The sequence below is a fragment of the Pipra filicauda genome, unplaced genomic scaffold, assembly GCF_003945595.2.
Source record: "Pipra filicauda isolate LSUMZ 115617 unplaced genomic scaffold, ASM394559v2 scaffold146_size1912638_pilon, whole genome shotgun sequence".
In the NCBI taxonomy this organism is placed as follows: Eukaryota; Metazoa; Chordata; class Aves; order Passeriformes; family Pipridae; genus Pipra; species Pipra filicauda.
In genome coordinates this window covers 1,824,148-1,838,524 of record NW_024103951.1, presented here as the reverse complement: position 1 = coordinate 1,838,524, position 14,377 = coordinate 1,824,148, and the positions used below count along the sequence as shown (strand labels likewise).

General features: G+C 43.1%; 1 protein-coding gene across 1 annotated transcript in view; it reads left to right on the top strand.

Annotated features, from left to right (window-relative positions):
• The first annotated feature begins 239 nt into the window (after positions 1-239).
• Positions 240-14,377, top strand: part of SLC25A36 (solute carrier family 25 member 36) — a 32,551-nt gene continuing 18,413 nt past the window's right edge. Inside the window, exons 1-2 of the mRNA XM_027729349.2 lie at positions 240-535; positions 9,935-10,105. Of these exons, the coding sequence (XP_027585150.1) occupies positions 495-535; positions 9,935-10,105 (212 nt within the window). The 5' untranslated portion in view covers positions 240-494. The remainder of the gene's footprint in view (positions 536-9,934; positions 10,106-14,377) is intronic.

Sequence of the window (14,377 nt, the reverse complement as noted above, 5' to 3'; positions counted from 1 at the left end):
GGCTTATGAGGCAGCGCGCGCGGTGACGTCACATCCCCCGCAGCCAACGGCCGCCTCTGTTTACTTCGGGGGGTGTTGCATATTCATGAGGCAGGTCCCGCTCCTGCGGTGACGTCACACCCCGCAGCCAATAGCCGTGTCTGTTTAGCCCAAGGGCTCGTTGCATATTCATATTTTGCATATTCATGATTGTGCATATTCATGTCGGTCACATTCCGCGCCGCAACGGCCGCGGCGGGAGGGGAGGGAGGCGGTTCCCGGCCGAGCCCGGCCCCCCCGCGCAGGGAGCGGCGGCCGCGGCCCATGTGTGTGTGCGGGGCCCCGCCAGGCGCTGGAGGCGGAGCCCGCCCGGCCCGTGTGTGTGCGGAGCTGGGAGCGGGAGGCGGAGCCCGCCTGGCCCGTATTTAAGCGCAGCCCCGCCAGCTGCGGCCCGCTGAGCGCGGGGCGGAAGCGCCCGGCACTTCTTTCTCCTTTTCCGGGCGCAGGCGACGAGGATGAGCCAGAGAGACACCCTGGTGCATCTCTTCGCCGGCGGGTAAGTGAAACAAGGCACGGGCTGGGATCCTCCGGCTTTCCCGTCGCTATCCCTGGGCCGCAGGTCCGGCCCAGCGCCCGTTGCCGCTCAGCCTGGGAGCGGGGGCGGCGGCCGCGCCTGGGGCGGGACCCGCTGCCTGGAGCCCGGGGGTGTCCCGGGAGGGCCTTGCGGGGCTGCCCCGCTCCCTGTGCCCGAGGGTCCGGGGAGGCCGCGTTCAGCTCCCCGCCCGCTGCCCTGAGGCCCTTCTGGGCCCACCGTGCGCGTTCGGGCCCGGCCCTGGGACCTCTCGGGCCTGGGGGTTGTGTTGTGTCGCGGGTGGAGCGCTGGGGTGGAGGTTCTCTTAAAACCGCCGCCGTTCCCGGGGTTTGTCCCTTATCCGGTGTTTTCGTGGAGAAGCCCGCTCTGAAGGACTCTGTATGCCAGAGGCTGCCCGGGCACGCCGGGTGGCTCGGCGGGCTGGGAGTGCCCGGCCGGTCGCGCTCGTGTCCCAAGGGCCGCTGCGTCCCTGGAATGCGCTCCGGCGCTCCGGGGTGTGCTGCCTGACACGGCCCTGCAGCGTTCCACCCACGAAGGCAGAAGCAGTGGGAGGGAAGAATGAAGCTAGAAGTAGAGGTGTGTCCGCTGTAGCTTTACTTAGGTTTGAGGTAACTCTTGTACCTTCGCAGGTGGTTGGTCGCGCTGTCTTTTTCAGCCGCAAAACGCGCGGGATGTACGTGGTCGCACAGCCTGTGGCCCTTCCCGGGACAGGGTGGGAAGGGCACCTGGCTTAAAAGGGAAAGCTGGGGACCCTAATTGGCTTGACTGTAAAAGCGTGTTTGGGGAGCGAGTGTGGCTGTGCGGAAGTGGGAGTGACACACTGAGAACGTGCTTTTTATCCCGTGGGAGAGCTTGGAGCTGTGATTTCCATTTGTGCTCTTCATTGACAGAAATGAGCTCACTGCCTCTGGACTGGGGTGTTTGAGGTGGAACAATAATGTATTTACATTACTCTGACCAGGTCTGGGTGAATTCGATTACTCGTAGGCACCTTCTCTGCTTCTGGCACACTTTGTAGGTTTGTGCTCATTATGCACCTGATCTATTGCTTGTGGGGGGGCTTTTTCAACCCCTTAATTTCTGGCACTCTGTTTAAGAGGAGAGTGGTTATGCAGCAGAAGGCAGATATAGCAGTGTATAATTTTTTTCTTAAGACTTCACATCCTTGTAAGCACTTAAAAAAAAGCAATAGAAGGAGTTCAAGAAAGACAAGAATCTGCTGGAGAGGGTCCAGCGGAGGCCGCAGAGATGATTAGGGGTCTGGAGCATCTCTGTTATGAGGGGAGACTGTTGGAGCTGGGCCTGTTTAGTTTAGAGAAGAGATGACTGAGAGGGGATCTCATTAATGCATAGAAATATGTCACAGGGGTGTCAAGAGGACAGTGCTAAACTCTTTCTGTGGTGCCCAGCGACAGGGCAAGGAGCAGTGGCCCTAAACTAAAATATAATAAGTGTTCCTCATTAATATGAGAAAGAACTTCTTTATGTTGAGGGTGGCAGAGCACTGGAACAGGCTGCTCAGGGAAGCTGTGGAATCTCTCTCCCTGGAAACATTTTAAACCCCCCTGGATATGTTCCTGTGTCACTTGTTCCAGGTGACCCTGCCTTGGCAGGGAGGTTGGACTGGATGATCTCCAGAGGTCCCTTCCAATCCCTGTGATTCTGTGAGTGGTGCTCACTTGATAGCTCTGCACAGGGGGGATTACTGGGCAGATTTGTGTGTATTGTCACAAACAGGTTTACAAACCTGAAACTTAAGACTGGATGAAGATTGCTGAACTCAACTGGTTCATTCCTATTTTCTGCAGAGAGCTCTGGTCTGTGGTGAGCTGCTGGCCAGCTGGGTCAAGGGTTACTCTGTGAGGAAAAGGCTGAGTGCGGTTTCCTCATGTGCATGTGCCAGCCACGTGTTTCCTGTAGCCATAGTCCACTGAAGCTAACAGTTTATACTTGGTCTCATTTAGCAGTAGAAAAGTTTTCAGGGTCATCTCGTGACTTTGCAAATTAGGTGATCTGTAGCGCTCCAGAGTGATCTTTAGCCTTGGTGAAACTTAAAAAGCAAGGCAACTTTGTTTTCCTTTATGTTGCACTGGAGTCTCTGTGAAAACAACATGAATATCTCAGTCTGCTGGGATTTTTTTGTAGTGTCCAAGTTCATTCTTTAGTTCCTGATTTCTGAAATGAAACTAACAGCTGACATTGCTGGTTTAGTAACATAGATGGGGCCATTCTGGGGTTTCTCTGTAGCTGCTAGGCTCTAGATTTTTTTTTTTGCATATCTTGTGTTCTTCCATCATCTAGTCACACAGCAACTGTTGTGACTGTAGACAACATGTTGGTGGTCTAAACTCAGGTGCTTTTATTCCAAATAAAGAAGAAATCAGTTGAACATTCTCCATCCTTAAATTACAAAGCCTTGTGATTGAAATATAGGTTGTAGATTAACATTTTGGTTTAAGTATATAAGTGACAGTTACATGCTCTTCTAGTTCACAGAATGGCAGAATATATGCCAAGTTGGAAGGGACCCATAAGAATCATCAAGTCCAGCTCCTGGCCCTGCACAGAGCTCTCCCCAAGAGTCACACCATGTCCTGGAGAGTATTGATTCCTTAAAAAAAGAGTACTAGAAACCCTTAATGTTTTGCTGTATAGGGAAGATTAATATGTTTTGGATGTACCTGCTTACAATCATAATTGGTATATTGAATGAAAATTCAGGTGTTGGCTACAAAAATAATATTCAGGTGTTCATGATTTTTTTACTTAATTTCCAGAAAGCTTATGATAGTAATTTTGTATCATGCAAGCTTCCATCAGAGCAGTGAACTTGCCTGAGTGTTTCCTCAGCAAAAAGAGGGACCTTTTTCGGTTTGGAGGTGTGTTCAGCTGCTTTTCTGAGTTAACAGTTGGGTGGTGTCAGGTTTGCTTCTCTTCTTCGCTCCGATGTTTCCTGCAGAAAGTTGACTGTTTTCTAGTTTAATATGTGAGAGAGTGTAGGGAGGAGTCTCTTTATTTGTCTTGATTATAGAGCTGTCTCAAATTGGTCTGTCACTGAAATCACTCTGATGGAGGTGCAGAAAATGTATTTGAGATAAATCTTTGAATTCTCAGATCAGACACTTGAAATTTTGAAGTAAAGGTGAAAGACTCTTGGGGTTTTCTGATTAAAAAGATGATAATCTCTAGTGGGTATTGTGATAATGGAGACTTTTTTATGCCCTTTCAGAAAATAGCCACTTGAGTCATAACCGACTCAACTTAGTCAGTTATAACTTAGCTCCTCTCTGCCCTAACATACATTCCTAGGATGTAAACCTGGATGTCTTTCAGAATGAGTGAGAAGAAGGTTAGTACTTTCCTGTCCAAACTTGGTTATTTTTATATTCAGATAGGCTTCTGTGTGGAATAAGACTGTTTGTTTAAAGCTTGGGCTTTGCTCCATGGAGTTATCAAATTGCGTGGAAATTGTGGTCAGTATTTGAGACACTGAGCCACTGGTACGTTTCTCATATTTCTTTCTAGATGCAGATGCTTGGAGTGGTTTTCACTTAACACAAATGTTATTGTAAATGTAAATTTCCCCTGGCTCCTAGTACAAGCTACACTGTTAGTTGCTGATGTTTGTTTTGGATAACAGAACACAGTGATGCTTGATCCCCTGGTGCTGTTTTTCCTGTTTTCATTTGTAGGTTTCTATGTGGCGGCCCATCAAGGGATTTTATTTTTACACTGTTAATTAGAAATAGCAGGTTTGATTAGTATTTTTAGTTTAAGGATGTGAGCTTATCTCACTTTTATTTTCTATTAGTAAAGAAACATAATTGGGGAATAAGGGGCTTAAGGGTTTCTGGCTGCCAGTGCTCCTAGACACTATATTAATACTGAAGATGGAAATGCTTATAATCTGCAAGTTGAACAGTATAATAACAGGAAAACTGTGAAAATTCAGGTTTAATGAGCTACATTCTTGCTTTTTCTGTAAGCTGTACTTGCTAAAGCCCTTATATGTCATCAAAAGACTGATACTGCAAACTTAATATCCAAACTTGCAACTTTGTCGATAGGAAAGTTACTCTGGTCGTAAGATGGCTCCATGAAATTGCTGACAGATTTGGGACTGAATTTGCAGTGATGAGATAGGAAGGAGTTCTGTTTGCAAGAGGCTTGGATACCTCTTTTTTTTTTTGACAGAATGTTGAGCTCAGTTTTCTTGCTTTTCTTTTGACAGCCAGTATTTGTATGGAACTTTCATTTTCATGCAGGAAAGATAAATAGCTGGTAAAATACATGAATGAATGTAGACCTGAGATAACAGGGTCAGGGGTTATCTTCAAGTCTTTGAGGCTGTGATTACAATACTGTGAAAGGTGAATCTGAGACTGACACCATGCAGGCTTGTCTTTTATTTTTATAAAATATATCATTATTTCAAGGAGTAAAAAAAGTCTTGCACTGAAAGTTTCAGTTCTAGGTCAGCTGACATTAACACTGGGAATTTTAATCTCCTTTAGAGCATTTATAGACAGTCCACTGCCTGGATTGGAGACCCTCATCCATGCTGGAGCTCTCTGCTCTTACTTGCAGGTGTGAAAGGTAACAGTAAAAGATACTTAACTGCTCTGGACAAACACAGTGACTCCTTAGCAGATATCTTCAACTTGGAATAATATGAGAAGGCTTTCTTATGCAACCATCTCTGGAAACAGAACCTGGAATTTGAACACCAAGTGGGTTTAGGTTTTTGAAGCACGTGCATTTTTCTTTCCTTGCAGCATCACACAAATAATACAGATCTGTCTGGGGAAAATGGTTGTCAGAATTGTCTGTGTTCAACTACCAGCATAGCTTAAAGCCCAGTAGATCCAGGTTTGTTTCTGTTAGTCTGGTGAGGTGATGGACTTCTAAATGCACGTTACGGATCAAATTAAATGTATTGTGGGTGGGGTGTTTGGGGCTTTTATTTCCATGGGTGCTGCCTGGAATAAGCTATAGTTTAGGTGAGCATTGTCATCTCCCTAGGTTCTTCTGTCCGAGAGATGTCCAGTATACAACTGTTCTTAGTTTTGCTGTCTTTCTTTTAAGTTTGTCATGATCCTGCAGGTTAGATAATAACTACATGTCTCATGATGTATATGTATCTGTTTCACTGAGCACCATGTCTCTTAAACTGTACAAGAAGGCTCGAGTTGAAGACTTAATTCTCTAACTTTACAGTGTTAATAGTGGTGGGATTTTGGTTTTCCTCTTTTTTTTACCAGTGTGTTTGTTTTTATGGATTTATCCACTGATCTTTGGGTTTCTACCCTTCAGTTTACTTGGGCCCTACAGGTGGTTTCTCATACCCTTTTATGATCAGGTGTTTCTGATTAAAGGTTTGTGGGTGTTTTTATACTCACTTGGCAAAGTTGAAAAAGGCTTATAGTAAACATTGATTAGAGGAAAATGTCGCATCTAGGATAGATAAGAGGAGCAAGTGGTCTTCTGAACAGCATTCATTAAAAAGTGCTATAAAAGTTCAGACACAAAAGTGTCTCAGGTCTTGCCGTTTTTCACTTGCCATTTACACTCTATCAGCAGGAATGTATTTGCTCACCTATTTACTCTACCAGGTGAAACCCATCTAATCCTGGAGAAAAATTTGCACACTAGTAAGTGTTCTTACAAGTCACAGTTGTTGGGGCCTAGTGCATGACTGGAGATACTGAAGCCCCAGAGTGGTCTTAGGTAGTAAAAATGTCTGAAGTAGTTCACAAAATCCCACCCATGTTATGAGGAGAAGAAATCTAATCATTTTCTAACTCTTAAAAAAATGTTTTTCCCAACTATGCTAGCCCATAATTTGTGTTAAACCACAAACTAAAAAAACTCCCCTTAATTTGAGCTGGTGAGGAGGGTAGCAGTGAAGGTGGCAGCAGTCTGCTGGCAATTTATAGAACACTTGGAAGCTGGAGCTGCTGGCTGGCTGCTAATGGCCTGCCAGGACTTGGAGCACAAAAATGTAGCTGTCTCTTTGACAGTATTTCCAGTAGTGTGTTAAATAAGCAAGGCCAGAAATATGTTTCTAAGTAAAACACACTGTCATTGCTGCTGGTGACAGCAGCTGGTATTGCTGCTTAGAAGTTGCTTATTTGTACAGAGTGCATAGTTCTTGAATTGTCTCTCTTCTTTATTTAACCACAAGCTCTGTTTACCGACAGTTCCTCATAAACAGGTTTTTGTCAAGCCTTGCAGTGTTTATCTTAAAGGTCAAGTGAACTAGACAAGTCAGAGTAGTTACTGCATTATGCCTTCATTTAGTGGTTGTTCAAACTCAGTGGATCTTGTGACCACTGAGAAGGTCTGATTCTTCAACATACCAAGGCCTTTTCTTTCAACTCCTTCAGTTCCAGATGTTATCTCTATTATATGGGACTTTTTGAGGGCTGGGAAAGTGGAGTATTAGACTTTGACAGAAGTAGAAATTGGGGATTTTTCCAAGACTTGAGTGATATGGAACCATGTAGCACTATAAACCTTTTTGCTTTCTTCAACTCTAAGTAGCAGTTTGAGATCTTGAAGATGGGGACAGAGAAGAAGCTTAATTCAAACTGTCAATAGTTAGCGGGAAACACTGAAAATAGTCTTGGGTTCAATTGAATCATCTTGAATCATCAACCAAACCAAAGAAACTACCCAACACCACAACAGCAAGAAGCTGCCAAGGGTGCTGATTATTTGAAATGACTTGAATGGCAGAATGTAATGCAGGTAAAGGCCCTTAAAGGGAGGCAGGTGATCTGCTGCTTCCTTATGATTGCAGGTAAACATCTACTGGCTGCCACTGACAAGTGCTTGCTGTAGGCAGACTTAAAAAGAGCAAACATTGAGTAGCTGTGTATCTGCCCTCTTCCCCAGTAATCTCATAATCCATTGTGGAGTGAGGTGTGTCTGACCCATCCACAGTGAATGTCTGGCAGAAGTGCTGCTGCAGTCAGGCACCCCCGTGATTTGGGTGTGGTGCAGGGGAGCATGCAGGACACAAGCTCCAGGGCAGCATTAATCTTCAACTTTGGAAGATTTTTCTGGTGTGAGGTAGCTGGGGAGCATTAAGGGCTTCAAATTCCAAGCCCTGTTCAAGAATGTAGGCCATGGGGTTTTCTTGTCCTACTTTCTTCCCCACTTGCATGGTATTTATCTCATTAATATAAATAATACTATGTGCTTTCTCTTGTGATTACTGTTGCTCAAAATCAAGTTCTCATGTAACCTGCCCAAAATCAAATGCAGAAAGATTTTCAGGAAAGTAAGCTCAAGGGAGTTGGAAATGGAGAGGTTGCAAGAAAGGAAATAAACTCTAAAGCCAGCTTCCTGCATTGCCTGCTGAGGCACATTACTTTAGGGTGATGTCTGCTTTGAACTGCAGGAAGTACAGTAACTTGCTGTCTGCTCAGAGCTTTAGAGCTTGAGCCTCTTCATGTCAAGTTGTTTTGAGGGCTGGTCTACCTGTGGTTCTCATGTGGTGTTCACGTTGTGAACCTTCACATGTTACAAGCTCCTGCTGTGTCCAGCACTGGCTAAAATAAATCTTAGCACATCTATCCTGTCTTTCTGCAACTCTAATTTTAAAATACAATTAGAAGCAAGTGAATTGCTCACTCCAAGCATGCTACTCCAAGATGTGTGTCAGTCTGTAACTGTGTGAGTGCAACACACACTGAAAGACTGGGTCATTCTCCTGCCATAACACTTTTTTCCAGACTGATAAAGAAACTTGATATCTTTCTTCAATGAAACCTTGGAAGAGTAGACTTCAGACTAATGTTGGAGTTAGAGATGGGCAAGATGCCTTTAGGCTTAGTAATAGGACACCTCTAGGTCACTAGGTTTAAATGGAGCATTAAGTGAACATCATGAAATGCTATCCTACTTTGCAGCTGTACTGTCAGTTCAATCCATACAAAAAGATTACTGTTTTAGAATGCAGTGCTGTATTTTTGTATTTTCTGCAGTAGAAGAGTCATCAGTCTACCCACCTATAAAAATTTATAGGGAATCTTGAGTCTTAGCTGTTACTCCTAATTTGGACTGAACTCTCCTTTGCATTTTGGAAAACATTATTTTAAAAAGATTGTTGAACAGGCTTACAGCTTTTTAAAGGTTTTGGGGGTGTTTGAGCTTCTTGTGTTAGAAAAGAAATAGCTGATAATTATGTTGTCAGAATCAAACACCTCCTCTAGTTATTGCATTGGGGAAGCAAATGCTGGGCCCTTTGAATGTAGTACTAATTGTGTTTATGTGTTAGTGGATTTCAAACTGAGTTGTTAGCATTAATACCTGAATTGAAATCTATGTTTATGTGTTGGGATGGATTTTTTGATTGCTTTTTAAAGGATATAGTGTCCTGGTCATAGTTTTAAGAAGGGTGTTTAGCAGTGTTAAGAATACTGATCTCTGAAAAGGTTCGAGGAAAATGTCGAGGGCTTTTCTGTAATGGTAATGTAAAGGCATTTGGGGCTGTCGTGGAAATCAGAATTTGTGAATTTGGTGGTTTTCCCTCAGAGGGTGTATTTAAACAGATAGGAATGCAGATCTTAATAAGCAAGTAATGAATCAGAAGTAGAAGAATCCTCTGAGCAGGGCTGTGCAAAGGCAGTGCGTTCTTGGCTGTGTTCTGCTCCAGCAGCACGGCAGGAACTGCACTGTCAGCACAAGTTGTGCACGGCTTGCCTGGACATGCTCACAGGAACAGATTGAGGCAAAACTCACAAGTCTTTACCTGCTCATCCCCTTGAGCTCTTTTGTCTTCCCAGATTCTACTCTGTAGTATCTTATTCTGCCTTACTGTAGTGGCAGAACTCGGGAAACACTCAGGAAATCTCTGCTTTCATGGTACGATGCCCAAAATACAAATGGGGTTTTGAAGATGTTATTTAATTGCCATGGCACAGATTTTACCAGGTTTTACATGTAGCCCTGTGTGCATAGTGCATAAATCTTTTCTACCCTTAAGGATTTTTGGCACCTTGTTTGTGGTCAGGAGTGCACTAAACATTAAAAAGAACAGTTAAAATTTACCGTAAGAAGTTAAACATTTCAGCTACTGAGCTGCTTTCCAGAGCTGATTTGAACAGCATGTACTGAAGACTGTGCTCCTTCACCACTTTTTGTCCATTTAATTTTTCACTCCAACTTTTGTGGGGTTAACAAACTGACTTAACAGTTCGCTTGCCTTCAAGGGCAAATAGCTGCAGCACTGTCATACATGTTCTAGTTGGTTCTCTACCTTTTGCAGTTTGACTATATTATAATGCTAATTCTATGTGAATGTATCCCTCAGTTTCTTTGCAATTACAAATGTGATGAGCCTGTTTATTTTTGCAGATGTGGAGGTACTGTTGGTGCAATTCTGACATGTCCACTGGAAGTTGTGAAGACACGATTGCAGTCCTCCTCTGTGACTCTCTACATCTCTGAAGTTCATCTTAACACTGTGAGTGGTGCTGGTGTCAACAGAGTGACCAGAGTTTCTCCTGGACCTCTCCATTGTTTGAAGTGAGTGTACATGTCTCTAGGTTTTGGGTTCATTTTGGGGAAGAGAGAAGTGTTATGGACAAATCTGCATGAAAGACTCAAAATATTGTCTGTCATGATGTTACCATGAGATGACTTTCCATATTTTGCCTTTTAACTGTAAGTTTCACATTCCAATTTTCTCAATGTCCTTCATGCTTGAGTTTGTATCGTGAATTAGCCAGAGCACATATACCTTGTACAACACACAGCTGGAAACTGCATCCCCAAAGTTCACTGGGAGCACTGTGACACAACCAGGCTCTCACTCTCATCCTGAAAGTGTTATCCAAATCCTGGAAGTTACTGAATATGGAGGCAATGAAAATTAACTCAGTTTCTTAGTTTCTTTCGACTTTCACCACTCCATACACTTTTCAGCTTTTGAATATCCTCTGGTGGATGTGTGACTAGTAACATTTTTTTAGAACTAATAAGAAATAAGTACACCCAGCTTCTGCAAAGGTCTGGGATGTCTTGTTTGCATGATGCCTCACTGAAAGGTGACTGACTGCCTTTCTTCCCCTTGCCAGCAGTGCTTGTGTAATTCAGGAGCCAGCAGAAAAGTTATGAGGCCATAGTTAAACTGCTTGTACAGACCACAGGCAGGGTTCCCTTCACTCGAGGGGACTCAAGCTAGCCAGTTAAGGGCAGAAGTACCTTCAATATCTGGGAATGAGGGGAGACTTCCTCCAGGAAGGACTTGCTGCTGTTTCTTGCATTAGAAAAAATTTGCCAAGACTCAATCATCTATCTTCTCTTCCCCATTAATTAGTGAGAAGTAGTTTGTAGAGGGCCCCTTCTGGCAGTTAGTGTAGGATTTAGGCCTTATTTGGTTAGTGTATAGGATTTGCTTATATGGAGGTTGTATCCAAATAGCTTCTTGAATGGAAGATCATCCTTAGCATGAAAGGTTTGATTCAGAGCCTTTTTATGTGTGAGCTTGGTAGGTGAACAGATATGTGGGAAGGAAAGGCTTGGATCATGACAAGCAAGAAGAGTTCCATCTGACACGCTTGCCTTATTGGCTTCTCTCGATGGAAGCTGAGCCCTTCAACTTTTTTCTGAATGCTTGGTGATGAATTTATCTTCTGTCTAGAAGTGTATCCAAATGAATAACAGGTAGAATAGATGTTTGTTTCTTACTTTCCTCTGCTAAAAGCCTGCTATGCTTTAAAAGGATCCCTAAAGCCAAAAATAACTTGAGTATTCCCAGGAAGTGAATTCAGACTGAGGCAGAGGTAATACATGATGACCTTCATTGGTAGGGCTTGTTTGTTGTGTTAGTTTGCTTTTAACAGTTATCTTCTTACATGTGCTGTTTATCTGTCATACAAGAATGTCTCTTCTGCTGCTTTTGTTTTTTGCTTAGATGTGCTTTCTTTCAGGTCATTATCAAACAACTGAGATGCAAAGTCTGGGTTTCGAGTTCTTTAAATACACTAAATATGACAAAAAATCCCAAATAACCTGGCAATGGACTGTGACAATAAAAATACATAGGTGCAGGACAGAATTACTCCTGTTTAAGGTGCTGGAGATGTGTAGTGGGAAAATAAAACTGGATTCCTCTGTCACTCTCATGCCCTTACTGTCACTTGATTTTATTTTTTTTGACTCACGGTTGTCAGAGTTTGGTTGTCTCAGCAAATTCGGTGCAGCGCTCCAAGGCTCTCAATACTCAGCCTAAAAGCAGGGAGAATCAGGCAGATTACGTCAGAATTTCAGTGAACTGACTGCTGTAGAATCACTTCTGCATCTTAAGCATCAGCAGAGGTGAGTTCAAAGGCATCTCTGTAAAGAAGCAGACTTGGAATAACTGGTACGGGTGACTCCATTCTCTGACAACAAAAACAAATTCCCTTATTCTTAAATATCTGTGTTATATGTCATATTACAGATTCTCATAATTTACATTGCACAATTTAAACCTGAGGTCTTGATAATGGAAATCTCACTGGCCTCTCAGCACAGGCTTCTCCATGTGACATAAGTAGGTCAACTGAGGTCATATGGAGCACTTGTCCTGCTCTTCCAACCATGGATTTGCCCTTTGCACTTGTTCAATGAACAAGTGCAGGCTCTGGGATCTGCTTATTAATGCAAAAAGTCCGTGTCTTATTTTCAGTGCAGACTCTGGAACTCCTCCAACTGTGGCTGTGAATGCAGAAGAGCATCAGTAACTACCTCCATGATAATCCTGTCCGTTACAATCTCTCTAAAACTTTGCTACTCTGTCAAATTTTGGGACTTCAGATCCAGAAGAAACAAATAGACCTGGTGCATTTCACTCCTAAGTTTCTCTTCAGACACAGATTCCTTCTGCTTTGAATACATGTGCTGTATGTGCATGTATACATGTGTACCACAGGATATGGTGGTAGTGATTTTCAGTAGTGTTTTAAGTGGACACAGGTCATGTTAGTTGGATTCAGCACTGCAATTGTTAACAATGCTTTCAGGATACCAGGCAGGTCTAGAGTAGTTTGTATTTCCAAAGTGTCTTTGAGTTTGTGTTCAATATTGCAATTATTGCTGTGGAGAAATAGTACCCACACAGTGAAATGATGTCTGTTATGGACACAAAGGTAAGATGTTGCTGGACACATTATATCCTAAATAATGCTGGTAACTTCAGAACCAATGTTTCATTTTTGCTTATTGAAAGCAAATGTGAACTTTCAGTTGGATTTAGCAGCAGAACAGTAGTGAATCAGCTACTGGAAATCAGAATAGGCTTAGAATCTCCTTCAGTGCTATAGGTGGCTTTCAGTCATTTGTTCTGATAGTATATTCCAAATAAAATGGCCATTTATGCAAGGATAGTGTGCTTTATTGAGTAACTGACTTGTCATTAATCTGCATCTGTCTTTGAAAAAGAAATATATAGTAGAACTATTCGTGTGTATTGGTCAACGTTTGTAAATCAACAAGCACAGGCTTCTGTTTTGCAGGACTTGGGAAAGTAGTTAAGAATTAACTTTAAATATGGTTCTAAAGTAATTGCTAGAGCAATTTGCAGTAATGGGATGCACATAGTCCATGTTTCTCCTCTCGTGTCCTACCAGACTTTGTAAAATAGCAATGTGATTAACATCTAGATTGTTGGACAGATTGACTTCCCTAAAACTGAATACTAGTGAGTATTCTCTTACCATGCCAGTGTACCTTGCTGCATAATGGTTTTCAATGCTTTCTAAAATCCACAGCTCTGTTTGATAAGTATTGCAAACACTAAAGTACTAGTAATGCCTCACTTGAGGTCTCAACTCGCTGCTTGAACCCCTGTTTCTCTGTAAATTCCACAAAGATGGAAGATCACACCCTGCTGCCACCCAAGCAGTCTTTCCCAAGCTGTGTTTATGGTGGACATGGTACATGAGATGTTAGGACTATACTGAGACTGTGACTCTTTGCATGGGTTACGCTCCTGTCTCAGTTAATATCCTTGCATGGAGAGGTAAGGATTGTCTTTTCTGGAAGCAAAGACAGTCAAAAGGCAAAAAACCCCTGGCTCCAGAGCTCAGCAGCAGCGCTTGGTAGGAGCACACAGGCAGCAGTACAGAACTGAACAGGGAATCCCCACCAGCCTCAAGGAATGACCACTTCTTATGGTGGAGTTTGCAATTTCCTTTTACTGTAGCCAAACTAGTTACCATATATCAAAGAATAAAGCTAAGGCTCCTAGTTGAATACCTAGTGGATTTAAATAATGTATGGGTATGAGAAAGGCAGGATATAGAGGAAAGCAGCCTTCCAGATACCAACTTCTGATGTGTAACTTAGTGTACTGTTGGGAATCTTGTAGAATCAAACCTGGGTAGCATGTGCAAAGCCACATTGAGGTTTGTCTCTTTTTGAGAAGAGATAATAGGGACACTGCCAAAGTGTCCCTGGCTGGACATCATAAGCAGTAGAGCTTATGAGAGCTTACATCTTCCTGAGGAGCTCTCAGATGGAGTATGACTCAGTGAAACCAAGCCTTCTCCTCTCCTCCTCTCTTGCCCTTTGCCCTCTGACCCTTCCACTCCAAACAGTCAACAAACAACATAAAGGGTGGTGAAAGGAATGTAGCATAGAATAAAGAATTTTTGCCTCCTGAACAATCTAAAACCTCCAGGAACGTGGACATTTCCATTCTTAGTATTTTCTCCCTTTAGCTTCCTGATGACAGACAACTCCATGCATGTATATGTTCCTGTATTTGAGGTAAGTCTGTATTGGCATCATAAGTCTTACTTCTGCACTAGTTTC